Here is a 20,779-nt window from a genome sequence, read left to right as displayed (position 1 = left end):
TCATGTACATCTTCCAGAAGTTATCTTCCATCCACATCAATGCTCACATACATGGTTAGAGTTACATACGGCACCCATGATACGATGGTCAGAGTTACATTCAACTCCGAAAGATGATTGGGTCTTGACCATCTTAAAGCAGCGATTGTGGGGTTAACCCATCTTTATGTGACACTAAGAAGAGCCTTAAGATGTACAGGGAACGATGAAAATCAGAGAACGCAGATTAAAGAACAGAAGACAAACTAAAAAGAAAACCAATTATAGCTGCTGCTGACATGCAAAATTCATCCCGTGACTGTTGAGACCACACCATCAAAAGCCTGAGAGACCTGCCTTCAGTCCCAGAAAGACAGCCAAGAGATGTTATCGGACAGTCATTCCAGTTTTGCAGCAGGGCAGAAAGAAGAGCCTGGAAGAACACAATCCCTCTGTTTAACATGGGAAGCCAGCCATGGAAAGTCTTTAGCAAAAACCCCCTCGATAGCATCTTCTTCCCATTCTGTCCCAACAATGGTTACCAGGGCCATTCATAAGAGGAACCAGGAGACAAGTGGGGCAATGAAGAGCCAGAGAGAAAAGTGGGTCAATGAAAGGACAAAAAGTGAAAGTTACTGTGAAGGCAGCTTTGTTTTAGACATACGCCTGGACAGAGTTCTTCATGGTCATTCAGGCCATTGTCAAGTTCTTGTGTGTCAGAGGAGGTCATAATGGCCATGAAGACACCAGCATTTGACTACTATTCTACCACATCTTTATCAGAACCAACTGGACTTTGATGAAGCTGCAAGAAGAACACACAGATTCAATAGCTCCCAACATTTGGTGCCACCCCTTGTTCAGGTCCACACACTAAAACCAATAAAGCCTTCTGTAAATGTCCACTTTTGGGGCACAATTTTAATAAACGCTTTCATTTTTAGTGAACCGCTTACACCGTCTATTCTAAAATAAGTCTGTATTCCATAGAGAGGCAATCTATTGTATAACAGATAGGATTTACAGTTATGAGTGGATACCACGTGTGTACATACCCTTGGAGTAGAAAGACTCAGCCTCAAAGTAGTCAACAGTCTTGAATTTGCTGGAATTGTCCCTAATTTTTGACATACCCAGAGCAGTAAAGTGGTGGGGTTGCCAAAAAATGTAAGAGTCATAGTGGAAAAATGACCATTTTCACTTCTATTATTCGGGTTCTGGACTATGTGAATTGCGGCTGACATGACACCTTGGATGCTAAGCTCAGTCTAGATAGGACCCATATCCAAATATATACGTCATTGTCTGGGCCTGGATTTTTTGCTCCTAAGATATAATTCAGATCATGTCTTTCCCTTCGCTTATTAGACACAAGAACTTGGCTTTTCTTAACGTCTGATCAGGATTTGGGCAGAAGAACTGACCTGAAATTTCTGGAAACAACTCATATTTCATACAAGAAACACATGAAGGATTGAGGCCTTAGGCTGCACTACCGAGAGATACCATAGGAGGTGCACCTTGCTCTGGTTTATGTAACGTTATGCTATGGAGACCATTGTGGATTCAGTTCACCATCCACATCAATATCTAGAGTAGTGACAGCTGTGTGAGAACATTGATATGGAAGGTAGGTATCTTCTGGAAGGTGTCAGTGAAGCTGGGCTTCATCATAGAGGATTAGTCGCTGAGTTGACTCTCGTAGAAATATGAGTGACTTTCCATTATGCCAGGATAATTATGGTTTACTGCTAATCATGGTTTGGCGATTCAAGGGCCATGACGTGGAAACATACTGTTCTACTGACCCCGCCGCTGTCAATCTCATCTGATACCTTCACCAGTTCGAATGTCAACAGGTCAAGTCAACGGCACCAGTCCCAAATCCCTCATAATCCAGCCCCACATTGTTAAACTTTCACAAGTCAGCGACCCCCTCAGGAGAAGAGCTCGGTCCTGGCCTGCAACTCCCATGAGCCTCAGTGAAAGACACCACTCCAAACATGCCAAGCATGCCTATGCAGGAGGGCGTCTTCCATTTACCTTTTTATGCGTGGATAATCTGGAACTGACAGTAGGACAATGAGCAGGATAGAGATGATTGGTGTACTGATCCAAGCCTGGGGTGATCCTTTTGAGGACTTCTCGCGGTAACAGACCATAGGGGCACTTTTGGTATAGTGGAGATGGAGACTGGCCAGAGAGGGCTTAATGGTCCATGAGCCAAACAAGGAATGGTAGGAATTATAGGGTTCTATCCTGCTTCTATCCGTCTTCTGCTTCTATCATTCTATCGAGACCAATTTGTCAAAGAGGTTCTCCACTTAAGTTACTAAAAATCTGATTAACAATGCCACCTCAAAGATTGGGATGAGAGGCTGCTATCCTTCAGCTTCCATCCAGAGCTATTTGTCAAAGAGGTTCTCCAAATTGTTTTCTAAAATGCATGAGATGCTTATATCTTCTTGCTTCTATCCAGACCTATTTGTCAAAGAGGATTCCCCATCTAGTTTTCTAAAAATCTGATTACTAAAACCGCCTCAGAGACTGGGATGAGATATTACAATCCTTCTTCTATTCCTCCGCTTCCACCAAGACCTATATTTCAAAGAGGTTCTCCAAATAGGTTTCTAAAAATCTGATTAGTAATGCCGGCTGAGAGACTGGGATAAGAAGCTTCTATCCTTCTTTCCAGACCAAAATATATGCACCACCCCCAAGCGAAGACATAAACTTATATGGTCTCATATTCTGGATCCTACACTCTATATAAGAACCTCGAATGTCAGCGCCATTTCAAATGCTGCGTACATATCTTCTTGGGTAGATGCTGAGATTTTGATGTGTTCTAGAAGCCTCCCAAGCTTGGCCCCGGCAGTGAAGGGGTTACAGTAGAAAGTAATTATGAAGGAAGCTGAACATTCTTTTGTGCAGTTTTTTCCCTGTCCAGCATCAGATTACACCTGGATATTTACCTGTATCTCCCCCTCCCTTCCCCCAACCTCCCTCCGCTGCACTCACTGAGCAGTCACCATCACTACAGACTGAAAACATGGGCGGTGGGGCCGATTTATTAATCCCTGACCCCAAGGTTTAATTAAGGTGCACACATGTTCAACTGACACCAAAAAGTTGTGGTAAAAACTCAGCGCAAAACCTCGGCCCTATTTGCACCATGACGGGAGGCGTCAGGGACAGCTGCGCTAAGAAATCCATCCAAATTGGTGGAAAGGTCTAATTTCGATTGCCAGCTGTTTCTTCTGCATGGTCAAGGGCCCTTTGGGCAAGTGAAAGTGGTTGGCTTTTCTATTTTTTTGGGGTTGTGCTAGTCTAATGACCTTTAAGATGAAAGGTCAATTACGTTTTTGTACTTAGTCGCTGACGGATCTACCACATGAACAAACCCTACAGTTCAGTGTCATCGGGGTGGCTTTTTAGCCTCTGAATGTAAATAAGAATGTCTTAATTCACCGACAAGAAACAGAAATATTGATACACAAAGTATGTTAAAAAGTTTCTGAATTTTTAAACTTTACAATGATGGAACCTTATTGACTGGACGACCCTTGAAGTGGGATCTCATACATTATAAGTGTAATGTAGCCTCATGCCTATACATTTTTTGCAGGGATGTGGGGGGGGGGGTCATTTGTCATTATTAAGAGTCCTCCTAATCTCCCGACACATTAGAAGTCTTGTAAAGTCACTGAATTACAAGAGATTAGCAGCAGCTTCACCGCACGTTGCAATTGTACGCATCGGATGACCCTAATTACAATGTAACGCACGACCTGTCTCCGGAACGGATCACGTACATGAGAGCCATGTCTAGATCATGTTCTTTCATACGTGACGTTGTCTTCCTGGCGTACCAGTTTCTCCATAATCCTATAAAGTGTTTAGTCTTCACATTCTTATCTCCAATCTAATATAATATCTCAGTCTTTAGGTGTGTGCGAAGCAGTGCAATGGTTTATACTGTTCACGGACTGACACATCCAAAGTACTAACACATACAGGAACTTCAATCATACAACATGGGAGGGATGCTGCCATATAGTCATCAATAATCTACATAGATGCTTTGATGCATTGTGAAAGTGGTCCTTCACCAACATTTCCAAAAGTCTGATTACTAAAACTGCAAAGATTGGGATATGATGCTTCTATCCTTCTCTACGGACCAATTTGTGAAAGAGTTTCTCTACCTAAATTACTAAAAATCTGATTACTAAAACTGGTTAAGATTTCGATGAGATGCTTCCATCTTTCTGATTGTATTCTTCTCTACAGACTGATTCTGAAACAAGTTCTCCATCTAAATTTTTACAAATCTGATTACTAAGGCTGGTTGAGATAGGGAAGAGATGCTTCTATCATTCTGCTTCTATTTTTCTCTCCAAATCTATTAGTGAAAGAGGTTAACTATTTTAATTTATAGAAATCTGATTACTAAAATCGGCTGAGAGATTGGGATGAGATGCTTTTATCCTTCACTCCAGATCGATTTGTGAAAGTGGTTTCCCACGTGAATTTCTAAACATCTGATTGCTAGAACCAGCTGAGATAGGGATGCGATGGCTTCCATCCTTCTTCTGTTTCTATCCTTCTATCTAGGCTAGTGTTTCCAAAACTCCAGTCCTCACAGCCCCCAACAGGTCATGTTTTCAGGATTTCCTCAGTATTGCACAGGTGATGGAAGTATCATCAAGGCATCAGGAATTCTCTCACCTGTGCAACACTTTGGAAATCCTGAAAATATGACCTGTTGGTGGCCGTGTGGACTGGTGTTTGGAACTGATCTAGACCTATTTGTGAAAGAGGTTATCTATATTAATTTCCAAAAATCTGATTACTAAAACCGGTTCAGAGATTGGAATGAGATGCTTCTATCCTTCTGCTTCTATTTTTTCCTCCTTACCTATTATATAACTTCTTTTACTTTCTAATAAATGACTAGAAATCTGATTACTAAAGTTGGCTGAGATTGAGATGAGATGCTTCTATTGTTCTTCTGCTTATATTCAGACCTACTGTATTTGTGAAAGAGGTTTTCCACCTACATTTCTGAAAGTTTTATGACTTGAATCGGCTAAGATAGGGATAAGATGCTTCTATCCTCCTTCTATCCAGACTTATTTGTGAGAGGTCATCTATGTAAATTTCTAAAAATTGGATTAGTAAAACCTGGGTGATTGAGATATGTGATGTTTCTATCCTTTGGCTTTTATCCTTCTCTCTAGAGTCTACACCGAACTGTGAAACTGAATATCTATTTTAATTTCTAAAAATCTGATTATTAAAGCTCACTAAAATTGAGATGAGATCCTTCTATCCAGATCTATTTGTGAAAGAGGTTTTCAACCTAACTTTCTGAAAATCTGATTACTAAAGCTGGCTGAAATGGAGATGTGATGCTTCTACACAGACCTATATGTGAAAGAGGTTTTCCACCTAACTTTCTAAAGATCTGATTACTAAAGCTGGCTGAAATGGAGATGCGATGCTTCTATACAGACCTATACGTGAAAGAGGTTTTCCACCTAACTTTCTAAAAATCTAATTACTAAAGCTGGCTGAAATTGAGATGCGATGCTTCTATACAGACCTATACGTGAAAGAGGTTTTCCACCTAACTTTCTAAAAATCTGATTACTAATATTGGCTTAGATAGGGATGAGATGCTTCTATCCTTCTTCGATTCTTCTCTTTAGACCTTACTGACAGTCTGGTTGATATGAATACACTTACAAACAACACAGTCTTTTCAGCTAATTATTTGGCAGTATTTCCGTAACAACTAGTCTATCTCAAGGCAGATACCGCAAAACAAAAATAGGATCCTCCCTACCAATAAAATATAATGTTTATGGTCCACCTTTATATAGACATCTTCCCTAACCTTCACATAAACATGTTCAATAGACGAACGCAACGGCATCTTCTGCCAGAAGCAACGGCCATGTTGTAATCCAACCTGAGGTGTATGGGGACTGGGAAACCATCAGGTGCTCCCCACACACACTATATACCTTAACTCTTATTAAGACCGTACCTAGTGATGATAACCGTAAATGTTTTCCGTAGTGGTTACCGCCTGATGCATGGACTTAAGAGCAGCTGCCATTTTCGGCAGATGTTCAGACATGTCAGACTGATGACATCTTGTGATTTGCTTTGTCTTGGCTTATTTTTAGAAGTGGTTTATGGACGCAATTTATGGGTTTAGAGTCCTTTTGGTGAGATTTATGGGATAATAATACTACCTGAATTATTAGATCAGCAGTCAATTCCGTGTTTTACTTTATAAAAAAAATCTGATTAGTAAAACCAGGTGAGAAAGAGGAGAACCTGATTTAAGTGCTGCCAGGTCGTTCGATTGTCAGATAGCTTTTTAGCTCAAGGCTAGATTGTCAATTTGCTAACAGCAGAGAATGAGAACAGCCACGGGCAGCGGTCACATCCTATTATTCCTCATCTCATCCTGCACTATTAATCAGATTTCTTTTTTAAATAAAGTGGACAAATAAGTTAATTTTATTATAACTTGGCATGTGGCTCAGGAAGGGTGATAATTTATGGTTCACAGATCATCCCATTCACTGAATTCAGTCCAAACCTTAAAGGCAGAACCTTAAAGAGAGGAGAAGGCGTAGTCTATGCACCCATATTAAGCCTGACTGATAAATGATCTGGAGTACCTGGATCACTATTCACTAAGTTCGAGCATTAGTCTCTCCCCATGTTCATGTCAGTTCTCTGTAATTTGTAAGATCTCTTCTTGCTGTCAGTGAATGTGAATCCAAATGAGTACAAAAATTACAATCTTTACCATAAAGAAACCAGTAATTTGTCAAGAAAAAAAAAAAGCACTACTAAGCCTTCTGTAGTGCGGAGTCCATACATCTCCCCCCAGGGGGGCACCTAATGAAGGTAATTCTAGTAATCCCCAATTCATTATCCACTTTTAAACCTCGTCACTTTAGTTTACAAAAGTCATTACAAGTCTGGATAAAAGATTGCTCACTCATTGGGGAAGAGGAAGGGAGCACACAATTACAAGGCATCCCTCAGCTTCTGTGGTTAACGCCTGGAGGCCATGTTTCCTGACTGGCCCTCCATGACCTCAGCTTATCTCCAGTGAATTGTATGGAGTTAGTCAACTCTTTGCATTTCTACAGAACAGTGCTCACCAATCTACAGTATGCTGGGAGTTGTAGTTTTGCAACAGTTGGAGAACCACAAGTTGGCAATCAGTCTTACAGAACTACTTATGGTTGACCAAAACGCCCTCTGTTGTCTCTGTTGGGCAAATGTGGGACATTTTGTATATAGGGGTTAAGTCTGGACTATCTATAGGGTCTACACAGACATAGCACCATGGCTCTGGGGGTCCATGGCTCCTTAACCACATAAGAAGACAACAGAACTATACATGTCACATGTTGGTTGACTTGGTTTGATTGAGGTCCCGGATCTTCAAATTTCACCCTAGAAGGTTGTAGACTCACACGGAAACCATTGATGTCTATGGACGGGTGCCATGGCCAAACTAATAAAGATAATAGACTAATCTGAAAGTTCTTCCTAAAGTTCCTTCCAACTCTACATATATCAAACAATGGAACCAAGACAAAGGATAAATACCATCTATGGCAGAGAAAACTTCTGAGGCTTGCCAGGTGAACATCAGATTTTTGGACCTTGTCTAAAACCCATGTGGCCCGGAGAGCAGTCAGAATGATTGTGTAGGATACCCATTAGGAGCATTGGTGAATACCCATCTTATGCCAGGGAGTAAGACCAAAAGGAGCCCATACACATAAGAGCAAAGTAGACCAAGCCTGCCGATTTTGGTGGGACCGAATGAACTCTGACTCTCCCCGATATCTGAAGAGGAAAGCCATGTTGACTTTCAATGCCCGATTCTTTTATTAATAAGGTACCTGGGCATCGAAATGGGACTCATTGCAAAAAATAAAACACGCATGACCCAAATGGGAGAACGAAGTGACTGCTTATCTACTGTGGAAACAAAGGATAGCGCATGCTGAAATCCAACATGCCCAAGCCTTTTCGCTCCACCATCTAGGTAAAGTCAGCCCACCATTGTACACATTAGACCAGTCGATATTTTAGAGGCAGGCTGAAAAGTGGGCACACCATAAAATAACTCCTAAGTGTGAACCCATAACTATAAAATGAGTGAGGAAATTATAGGTTTGGGATATAGGAGCCACCTCTATCTACCTCTGTTATGGTAACGGCACAATGTTTGGCGTTAGGAGACAACAGGTTAAATTGTGTTTCTTTTGCCAACATTCCTCCTATGAACTGAGCATGACAAAGTAGGGAGGGAAAAGTCCCATCCTCCACCCTAATCAATTCAGTATTATCACAGCCATAAAACAGGTCCTAATAGGCAGGAGGCAAGTAAGATCTTGTGCTGGAGGGAACGTGTGCCCAATGATTCCCCTCACTCAGCATGTCACCTCCAAGGAATGCTCACCCCCTTGTAGACAGATCCATGTCCTCGAAGGAAGATGAGGGTTTTCTTTATTTCCACATTTGAGGCGGATTCCTTTTAGGATTCACGGCACGGAAAAATGTTGGATTGTGGAGAAGATATAAGAGCAGGAGATCTAGACTGGAGTCAGAAGGGACAAAGACTGGGGTCCTGATTAGTAACAGGTAATGGTAGGGATCCAGGAGGCAGCAGATATGCAGACAGGGGTAAAGGACCGGAATCGGGACAGGAATCGAGACGGGTAAAGGACAGGAATCGAGACGGGTAAAGGGCAGGAATCGAGACGGGTAAAGGGCAGGAATCGGGACGGGTAAAGGGTAGGAATCGGAACGGGTAAAGGACAGGAATCGAGACGGGTAAAGGACAGGAATCGAGACGGGTAAAGGACAGGAATCGGGACGGGTAAAGGGCAGGAATCGGGACGGGTAAAGGGCAGGAATAGGGACGGGTAAAGGGCAGGAATAGGGACGGGTAAAGGGTAGGAATCGGAGCGGGTAAAGGGCAGGAATCGGGACGGGTAAAGGGCAGGAATCGGGACGGGTAAAGGACAGGAATCGGGATGGGTAAAGGGCAGGAATCGGGAAGGGTAAAGGGCAGGAATCGGGATGGGTAAAGGGTAGGAATCGGAACGGGTAAAGGGCAGGAATCGGGATGGGTAAAGGGTAGGAATCGGAACGGGTAAAGGGCAGGAATCGGGACGGGTAAAGGGCAGGAATCGGTACGGGCAAAGGACACGATTCGGGACGGGCAAAGGACAGGAATCGGGATGGGTAAAGGGATTTAGAGAAGGGCAAGGATTGGGGGCAGGCAGGTACAAAGGTAGAGAAACAAGGGATCTTGGGCAGGTAAACAGAGAAGGACAGGGATCATGATCAGCTAGAAGAAGGGCAGGGTCACTAGAGCTAGAAGAAGGGCAGGGTCACTGGACAGATAGGTAAGAAGGGCAGGGATAGTGGGCAGGTAACACAGACAAGGGCAGGAATTGAGGGCAGGTAGGAGAAAACAACAGAGATACTGCACAAATTGGGCAGGTACACAGAAGACCAGAGATCATGCTCAGGAAGGTGGAGAAGGGGAAGGACACTGGACTGATATGCAGAGATCATGGGCTGCTAGGCAAGGCAGTAGTAGGAAGGAACAGCAGAAACTGTGGACAATTTAGAAGAGAAAAGCAGGTATACTGGGCAGGTGGGCAGAGATTAGGTAGAGAAATACAGGTAATGTAGGTAGGTAGGCAGAGAGGGGCAGACTTCCAGGACAAGTAGGCAATGAAGGGCAGGGTTACTAGGCAGGTAAACTGAGAAGTATAAGGGTCCAGAAAAGACATGAAAAGGCAGGTAATGTGGGAAGGTAGGTAGAGGGAAGAGATAGTGGTCAGATAAGCAGGGAAAGGCAAAGATATTAGATAGGCAAGGAAGGGCAGGGATTGTGGGCAGGTAGGATGAAAAGGGCAGGGGGACCGAACAGGAAGGTAAGGAAGGGCAGGGATTGTGAGCAGTTAGGCAGAGAGGGATAGAGAGAGCAAATAGACCCGGAGGGGCAGTGATAGCATGCAGGTAGGAAGCGAAGGTCAGGGATACTGAACAGAGAGAGAGAACGGCAGAGACTGTGGGCAGGTAGGAAGAGAAGGGCAGCGATCAAGGACAAGCGGGCAAAGAAGGGCAGGGAACAGAGGCAGTTAAATGGAGAAGGCTATGGCTCAAGGATAGGAAGACGGTAAGGCAGATAATAGCAGGTACTGTGGACAGGTAGCCAAAGACGGGCAGAGATAATTAATAAACAGGCAGAGATCATTGAAGGACAAGCAGAGAAGGGCAATGAAGAAGATTTGCAGATGAAGGCAGAGCTCAGCACAGAGCAGACAATAATATAGAAGTCTGCAGCCAGAGGTTTGAGTGACAGGCGCAGGGGCACAGGTTTAACCGCTCGTTGCCCGCAGCGCTCCCCAAACAGACATGATCTGTTTTATGTTTCAGGCTGTCCTGTTCTCTCTCCGTTCTGAGCTCTGACAGGTTTTGCCTGCAGCCATAAAGACGAGAGCGACTTCAACAAACTGTAAAGGAAATTGAACAGTGTAAAAAATGACAATCTTAACTGTTTTTATAACCGAGAAATGTAGACGCCAAAAAAACGATCCAGGCGATTTCCCTTTAAATAGTTTCCCTTGGAGAGTGACATCATCCCGCGTAGAGAATCCTAGAAGACAAATGACCCCACATTGACAAATATGACAAGGCCATGCAGGGGGAAGCTATTTTCCTACGCACTGTAATCACGGGTGGAGATCTGTTTTCCTGACCGTTCCAAATGTGTTCAATTTATTAAGAGGCCTGCGCCTTTTCATATCCATGGCTCAAATTACTGAATTTTTTTTCAACTAATAAATAAGAAATGGGGGCGCTGTTTCATTGGTGTCTATGGTATTTTTTGCCATGATAATGGTGAAAAGTGGTAGTGCAGGTCACGAAATTAAAATTGACTTTTTAAATAGGATTTTACAAGTTACATCCCGAGAAAATCTAGACTCTTCATGGTGAAATGCAACAAAATACAATAAATTATATAAACATACAGTTCTGGTAAGAAATGCTACATCCCCTTTAAGTAACCTCCTTGATCTTAGAATATTCTTACACATTTCATTCATTCTGCGTTTTATGCAGCCATATATCCTGTCTAGTACATTTTTTTGCCCCCCCCCCCCCACCCAAACTAATCAGTCAGCGACGAATCTGAGTGAAAGGTGGAGAATTGGAGTTCAGTAAACAGCGGGGACAGGGAGAGAAAGAAAAAAGGATATTTGATGTATTAAAAGTGCTGCGGGACATTATATCCCTCGCTACATCAAACACAAGCCACGTATTGTCCGGCCAGGATGAAAAGGCTCCCACGCTTTTGTCCGGACCACGCCCCTGGCAAAGATCGCCACCTTTCATCTTTGCCCTCTGTCATAATGAATGGCCCTACGGGAAGAAAGTGTCAGATCCTTATCCTCCTGTATAGGAGAACGCGGCAAGGCTGGGGCAAAAAAGGATCTGGATTATCCCCCGTGAGGGCGAGGAGATTAAAAAAATGAATTAGACTTTAGGGGCCCCTATCATCAAAATTGGGCCCCTCTCCTAGTCTATGGTGACACCTTTACACTCTTTTTTGGCTTCTCCCTTCCACTGAGTACAGCAGTGTGACCATCGGACCTATCCCCCCCTTGTGGGGTCCACGGAGGCGCTTAACGTAGTGGGGCCCTATTTGAAGTTATGCTTTGGGCCCCAAAATTGTACATACATGGGGTTGCCCTAGCCAATAGTGGCTTGGTGGAGCTCTCCTGTCACCTGGGACCCCCCCCCCCAGTCCTCACAGGGGGGTCCATGGTGAATTATTAGCCCTGTCCGACCATTGGCCGGCATCTACCATACCAAGATGACGAGATCCCTGCTCCTCCTGACACCGGTCGGCACTGCCGCATTGTGCGGGGCCCCCACTGTTATGGGGCTGTCAAAACATTTCTGGAGTGCTCGTAGTAAAAATGGGAGATAAATTCCCTGGAGTAAGAGAGATTGATGAGCGTGTTTACCGCAGGGGGAACGTGTGCGTGGCGCGATGACAGAGGGGAGGTATTATCACTACATCTGGTCTAGAGCACCCCCCAATAATAATATAATATGTGTATAGTATAGGGGCACTGAATATGGCACTGATATACGGCACTATTATATGGCACTATTATATATGCCACTATTATATGGCATTATTATATGGCACTGATATAAGGCACTATTATATATGCCACTATTATATGGCACTGAATATAGCACTTTTATATGGCACTGATATATGGCACTATTATATGGCACTGAATATAGCACTATTATATATGGCACTATTATATATGGCACTGAATATAGCACTTTTATATGCACTAATATATGGCACTATTATACGGCACTGATATACGGCACTATTATATGGCACTGAATATGGAACTATTATATATGGTACTATGATATGGCACTATTATATGTCACTGATATACGGCACTATTATATGGCAGTGAATATAGCACTTTTATATGGCACTATTATATATGGCACTATGATATGGCTCTGAATATGGCACTATTATATGGCACGCACTGGTATAGCTGGCTATTAATAATGCACAGCATGGTGAATGTCGCGATTATATACTGTAGGCTTCCACACAGCTATTACTAAGAGGCATTATGCAATTTTTACGTAGGCACCAAGCTAGGCACTTATATATGGTTAGTTTGAGCATTCGAAAAAGGTGATTATTTGTGGACTATATGGCGGTATTATTTGGGTACTCTATGGCAGTTTTACTGAAGGTACTGTATAGAAATAATATTTGGGCCCTGCGGCATGTGTTGAATGGTGTTAGATTATATAATAGCTGGTACAGTGACATAGTAATATATGTCACAGTGGATTGGAAACTTTATGGCGGTATTATTAGGACACTGTATAGAAGTAATATTTGTGCACTGTGGCAGGCGTTATATATGGCCACCATGGCTGTATTTGAGCATATGTTGGCAGGTACTGTGAAATAACAATATATGACATAGTGGATTGGAAACTTCAGGGTGTTATTATTTGGACACCATGGCGGTATTATTGTGGCACTGAATCGAACTAATATTTGTGCACCGAGGTAGGCAATATATAGGCAGCATAGGATTGATAGGATTAGATTACCGTATATAGACAGCACGGTGGCGCAGTGGTTAGCACTGCAGCCTTGCAGCACTGGGGTCCTGGGTTCAAATCCCACCAAGGACAACATCTGCCAGGAGTTTGTATGTTCTCCCAGTGTTTGTGTGGGTTTCCTTCAGGTTCTCTGATTTCCTCCCACACTCCAAAGACATACTGATAAGGAATGTAGATTGTGATCCCTAATGGGACAGTGATGATAATGTCTGTAAAGCGCTGTGTAATTAATGGCTCTATATAAAAATAAAGATTATTATTATTATATGTTGGCTAGTTCTTTGATACTGCAATGCATGACACAGTTGGCAGCATTGTACGGACATTATAGCTGATAATATTAGATAATATGTTGGCTGGTACTGTGGTATATGGCACAGGTGGACAATGTATGCTGTTATTACATGAGCACTGTATGGCAATATTATTTGGGGACTATATATAAATAATCTTTGTGTACTTGTGGCAGGCATTATATGTACACTATTAGATTATATGTTGACTGGTACAGTACTCTGATACAGCAATGTATGGCATTATTATTTGAGCACTGTATGGCAGTGTTATTTGTACACTGCGAAAGGAAAATGCATAATATATTAGGTTATGTGTTGGCTGGTACTGTGATATAGCAATATATAATATTGTTGAAAACTGTGTTATTATTTGAACACTGTATGGCAGTATTATTTGGAAACCTGTATAAAATTGATATTTGTGCTCTGAGGCAGGTATTATATAGCATTATTACTGATAATATTACATTATATATTGGCTGGTACTGTTGTATAGTAATATATTAAACAGTTAGTTGGAAAGTTTATGGTGCAATTACTTGCGCACTGTATGGCAGTATCATTTGGACACTATAAAACTAATATTTATGCACTGCTGCAGGCATTATATGGACACTATTAGATTATATGTTGGCTGGTACTGTGATATAGCAATGTGAGGTGTTATTTTTTGAGCACTGTATAGCAGTATTATTTGGGCATTGTATAGAACTAGTATTTGTGCACATAACAGGCATTATATGGACACTATTAGATTATATGTTGGCTGGTACTGTTATATAGCAATGTGCAGTGTTATTTTTTTGAGCACTGTATAGCAGTATTATTTGGGCATTGTATAGAACTAGTATTTTGTGCACATAGCAGGCATTATATGGACACTATTAGATTATATGTTGGCTGGTACTGTGATATAGCAATATGCAGTGTTATTTTTTGAGTACTGTATGGCAGTATTATTTGGGCACTGTATAAAACTAGTAGTTATGCACATACCAAGCATTATAGGAGCACCATATCTCATAATATTAGATTATATGTTGGCTGGTACTGTTGTATGACAATATATAGGAACAGTTTGTTTGAAACTTTATGGTGCAATTATTATAACACTGTGGCGGTATTATTTTGGACATGAAACAAAGCGGTATAAACTTTTATCTGTGGGGTCTTGGGGTTCCATGTTGCAGAAGAGTTCGATCCTATGACTCCAGATGCCATATGTCCTGTTTCGGGGGCCCTCCTGCAGACCCACACCTCAGACAACCATTCCTAAACTACAATGCCCCTCATCCTGTAGCCTTCAGTGTCTGATGTTCCCCAGAATACCAGACACAAAGAGGATGATCCCCATATGGCCAGGAAACAAGTGTGTCCCCGTGTCACCGCCTGGTTGACAGCTCCCAGAATGGACAGGGGGGGTTGGCGGCTTTCATGTTTCGTGTTTACAAATGGCGTCTCAAGTGGAGAAACCTTCAAGCAGTTGCTGCCATTTGCCACTAAATTGTTCCAACTCTTGAGCTCATCAAAAAGACAGCGCAGCGGGGGAAGGGAGGGTGTGCAAACTTATACAAACAAGGAGAACAGACAAAGGAGGCAGACAGTGAAATCCCCTCATTTCTGTACACACGGCGTGTTAGGACACAGCACATACATGTGGTTGGGGGGTCATTTATGCTAAACAGTCCCCTGAAGGGTGGGAGGCCACTTTAATTTTTTCTGGGTGATTTTCCATTCAGAAGAGCCCCCCTAACAACGTGACAATGTAATAATTCCAATGCATACATCACTACGCTGAAACTAATGGGACTTTTATTAATCCTGTTGATGCGTTTCCGTAAAAATATGGATGATATGGCTGCAACACTGCGTGACGGCCTCGTTGTAAAGGCACAATGCCATACCCGTCCATAAGGTGGCGTCAGATGATCAAACTGCTGCATCTTTATGGGCATTGGGCATGGTATTATTATATGAGGCTGTGCCAGATATTATTGTACAGCGGGGGTCCCCAACCAGGGGCTCGCGGGCTCCTGATGTGCTGCTTATGGCTCTCTGCTCAGTCAAGTGCTACTCTCAATTATATTGGCTTCCAAAGCGGGTATTATTACTTAATATAGGACAATATTACTTGATAAGGGGCATGCCAAACATTATTAGTTAAGGGGGCAGTGAAGGGGCATCAATACTTTTTAAAGGGGCACTCTGGGAATTTTTACTTTATAAAGAGGCGCTCGGACAATTATTATTTGCTAAGGGTGCACTAGCGGTATTATTACTTTATAAGGGGGCACTCTGGCCACTACTACTCTATAATGGGGCACTCAAAGGCATTATTACTTTTTAAGGGGGCACCGGGGTATTATTACTTGTTAAGGGGGCTCTTGAGGCATTACTACTTGTTAAGGGGGCACTCGGAGCATTATTACTTCTTAAGTGGCACCTGGGGCCTTATTGCTTATTAAGGGAGCACCTGGGGCATTATTACTTGTTCAAGGGGCACTTGGAACATTATTACTTCTTAAGGGACACCCGAGGAATTACTGCTTGTTAAGGGGGCACCTGGGGCATTATTACTTCTAAAGGGGGTACTCGGAACATTATTACTTCCTAAAGGGCACCCAGGGCATTATTACTTGTTAAGAAGTAATAATGCTCCGAGTGCCCCCTTAACAAGTAATAATGCCCTGGGTGCCCTTTAGGAAGTAATAATGTTCCGAGTACCCCCTTTAGAAGTAATAATGCCCCAGGTGCCCCCTTAACAAGCAGTAATTCCTCGGGTGTCCCTTAAGAAGTAATAATGTTCCAAGTGCCCCCTGAACAAGTAATAATGCCCCAGGTGCCCCCTTAATAAGCAATAAGGCCCCAGGTGCCACTTAAGAAGTAATAATGCTCCGAGTGCCCCCTTAAGTGGCACCTGGGGCCTTATTGCTTATTAAGGGGGCACCTGGGGCATTATTACTTGTTCAGGGGGCACTTGAAACATTATTACTTCTTAAGGGGCACCCGAGGAATTATTGCTTGTTAAGGGGGCACCTGTGGCATTATTACTTCTAAAGGGGGTACTCGGAACATTATTACTTCCTAAAGGGCACCAAGGGCATTATTACTTGTTAAGGGGGTATTCGGAGCATTATTATTTCTTAAGGGGCATCTGGGGCATTATTACTTGTTAAGGGGGAACAATGAACATTAATACTTCTTAAGGTGGCACGGAAGGGGGATTTTTAATTTTTAATTCATAAATGGGCAGTCTGGAAATTGTAACCTTTAAAAGGGCACACAGGAGACTTCTAAGATTTCTTCTCATACAATGTGTCTTTCAATCATTTCTTTGAAAGAAAGGCTGGTGACACCAACAGTACAGGATTAGGAATAGTAATCCCCCCAAAAATTGCCCCTTTAAGATGGATGCAGGAGAGAAACTAAATGTGGCAAAGAATGGTTAAAATTGCCCCCCAAAAGGGTTATCACATGACATACAGGGATAATGCTTGGGAGGAACTAATAAGATGGCGGCATTTATTGACTCCTATATGACAATGACAAATCAGTCTGCTTATTTATCAGTGAAATTCTTTGTTGCTCACAGCAACCAATCACAGAGCAGCTTTCATGTCCAAAACTACTCTGGAAGAATGAAAGCTGCGCTGTGATAGGTTGCTATGGGTAACTAAAACAGAGGACCTAGGTTTGAGGCCTAGTAGCATAAACATGTCTCCCGATAGTGATCGCTGCCTTCTTGTGTGGGCGACATTTCCTCCTTACGTGACCGACTGTTTGTTTATGCAAATTCCATCTATTTTTTTCTTTTAATTTGTTCTATGCAGATAATGAGAGGGGGATTAGGGCTGGAGATGATTATCATGGACCATGAAGTTCCTGGGCGTGTTTTCATTGGTGTGAGGAGACTTCATATACAGAAAATATTGTAAAAAAAATCTTAAAAAAATCAGCTCTGAATTATAGACGTTTACCCCCCCACCACTGTTGCTTAAAGGGCTTTTATGTGGGGCCCCACAGATCCCCAGGGGCCAGAAAAGTCTCTGAGTGGAAAACCCTTTTAACCCTTTAGGAAAAACGTAAGCTGTAATTCATCTTCTACTCTGCAGGAGTTAGTTTCATCTCCTGATATACACCTATATGTAGGACTACAAGTCTCATCATGCCCCATCACCTGGGTAGGGTGGGACAAATTCTATAAGTGTGAGCGACAATCCTGGTACTAGAGATCCTGAAAGAGGCACTGAGACGAAACCCAGACTGTCATGACAGCGCCTAGTAGTGATATATATATGTGTGTGTGTGTGTGTGTGTGTGTGTGTGTGTGTGTACGGTGTAGTGGAGCTGAGAGTCAGATGTAGCAGAGTGAGAAGTTTGTCACATATGGCAAAGCTATATGTTAGGATTAGATACATGGCTCAGCAGACAGTATTACTCAAGAAAGGCTTAGATACACAGCTCAGCAGACAGTATCACACAGGATAGGATTAGATACACGGCTCAGCAGACAGTATCACACAGGATAGGATTAGATACACCAGTTCAACAAGCAGTATCACACATGATAGAATTAGATACACCAGCTCAGCAGGCAGTATCACACAGGATAGGATTAGATGCACTAGCATTAGATGAAGAAAGTATAACACATAAGATTAGATACAGTGACTGATTAGACAGAATCACACATGGTAATATTAGATACACTGCTCAGCAGACAGTATCACACATGGTAATATTAGATACACTGCTCAGCAGACAGTATCACACATGGTAATATTAGATACACTGCTCAGCAGACAGTATCACACATGATAAGATTAGATACAGTGACTGATTAGACAGTATCACACATGGTAATATTAGATACACTGCTCAGCAGACAGTATCATACATGATAGGATTAGATACAAGGCTCAGCCGACAGTATCACACATGATAACATTAGATACACAGCTCACCAAATAGTAACACATATGATAGGCTTAGATACACAGTTTAGCAGACAGTTTCATACATCATAGGATTAGATACACTGCATCACACTTTATTTGATTAGATACAGCATCTCTGCAGAAAGTATCACACATGATAAAATTACATACAGCGACTGATTAGACAGTATCACACATAGTAATATTAGATACACTTCTCAGCAGACAGTATCACACATGCTAAGATTAGATACACATCTCAGCAGACAGTATCATATATGATGGATTAGATACACGGCTCAGCAGACAGTATCATATATGATAGGATTAGATACACAGCTCAGCAGACAGTATCATATATGATGGATTAGATACACGGCTCAGCAGACAGTATCACACAGGATAGGATTAGATACACAGCTCAGCAGACAGTATCATATATGATAGGATTAGATACATGGCTCAGCAGACATTATCATAAATGATGGATTAGATACACAGCTCAGCAGACAGTATCACACATGATGGGATTAGATACACAGCTCAGCAGACAGTATCATACAGGATAGGATTAGATACACGGCTCAGCAGACAGTATCATACAGGATAGGATTAGATACATGGCTCAGCAGACATTATCATAAATGATGGATTAGATACACAGCTCAGCAGACAGTATCACACATGATAGGATTAGATACACAGCTCAGCAGACAGTATCATACAGGATAGGATTAGATACACGGCTCAGCAGACAGTATCACACATGATAGGATTAGATACACGGCTCAGCAGACAGTATCATATATGATAGGATTAGATACACGGCTCAGCAGACAGTATCATATATGATGGATTAGATACACGGCTCAGCAGACAGTATCATATATGATAGGATTAGATACACGGCTCAGCAGACAGTATCATATATGATGGATTAGATACACGGCTCAGCAGACAGTATCATATATGATAGGATTAGATACACAGCTCAGCAGACAGTATCATATATGATGGATTAGATACACGGCTCAGCAGACAGTATCATATATGATAGGATTAGATACATGGCTCAGCAGACAGTATCATATATGATAGGATTAGATACACGGCTCAGCAGACAGTATCATATATGATGGATTAGATACACGGCTCAGCAGACGGTATCATATATGATAGGATTAGATACACAGCTCAGCAGGGCTACAAGACAGGACTCAGATGTCATTTTCCACAGCTCCCAGCGTGATCTGTCTGACTTAGGACTGCCGGTCTGACATAGGACTGCTGCCCCCCTTCTACACGCTCCCAGCTTATTACTAACAGTTGTTATTTCTATAGCGCCAACATATTCCGCAGCACTTTACAATTCAGAGGCGATATGAGACTCCGCAGAGATGAGTAAGAGACACGTTCACCTCTGCTACATCTGCACATATACGTTCCCATTGAATCCTTACCTTCAAAGTCAGAGAGGATCCCCTCCAAGTGGTCGTTGACGGATAAGTGAGCCATCCTCGCCCCCCTTCTCGATCGCTGAGGCTAAGAATAAGCCCCCTGTACAGTGAGACTCAAATGTCGGGGCCAGGCGAGGCGACGTCCCACATGTGCGGGGTCTCGATGTGACGATCCAGTGATCCCCCCTATATCAGAGTGCGCCCCTGAGCACTGCACACTGCACTGTGAGGATCCAGGAGTGGAGGGAGCTGCAGCCCAGCAATCCCCTCCCCAGATGATGAGGATCAGTTACACCCCCCACATACCTTGTAGGATTCCCCATCCTCTCTCTGCAACTTATTTGATCAGCACATCTGGAAGTTGGGAGGGGGCAGAAGTGGAAGAGGGGGGTGCAGCCAAATCCTGGGCTTCTTCTGTTTAACTCTTCTCCTGCTGAGTAATATAAATGCAAAAAAAAAAAAATACTATTGCGCAATGTTTAATCTCTGCGGATTGCAAGCTCCTGGGACCAGTAAATCTCCCCCAGACCCAGAAGTGCGATCACTGCAGGATGGAAAGTTCTGCAACTTTCTCACAGGCTTTGTGCGTTAATTCTTCACCTTCTGCGCAAGGTTTCCATTCACTAAAAGCAAGAGGCTACTTCTCACAACTGTATGAGGATACATATCCTGCACTGACACATTGTAACAAACTGTCAGGACAGAGGATAAATATTTGTGCTGCTGATGTGTTCAGCTCACAGAGGATTGTCTACACTGGATACAACTGTATCAAACCCTCAGCTGTGAGAACTGTAGATGTAAACAGCCCATGTGTCTTTGTTTAAAGGGGCATTGCCATCTCGAATATCCTAAA

General features: G+C 42.7%; 1 protein-coding gene across 1 annotated transcript in view; it reads right to left on the bottom strand.

Moving 5' to 3' along the window:
- The window catches only part of SEPTIN12 (septin 12), a 116,958-nt gene extending 96,760 nt beyond the window's left edge, over positions 1–20,198 (bottom strand). The window contains exon 1 of the mRNA XM_073648565.1: positions 19,927–20,198. Within this exon, the coding sequence (XP_073504666.1) occupies positions 19,927–19,981 (55 nt within the window). The 5' untranslated portion in view covers positions 19,982–20,198. The remainder of the gene's footprint in view (positions 1–19,926) is intronic.
- Positions 20,199–20,779: the final 581 nt, after the last annotated feature.

The sequence above is a fragment of the Phyllobates terribilis genome, unplaced genomic scaffold (assembly GCF_046119375.1).
Source record: "Phyllobates terribilis strain yellow unplaced genomic scaffold, ASM4611937v1 Scaffold_9__5_contigs__length_417890890, whole genome shotgun sequence".
NCBI classification, from domain to species: Eukaryota; Metazoa; Chordata; class Amphibia; order Anura; family Dendrobatidae; genus Phyllobates; species Phyllobates terribilis.
This window is presented reverse-complemented; position numbering and strand designations above follow the sequence as displayed.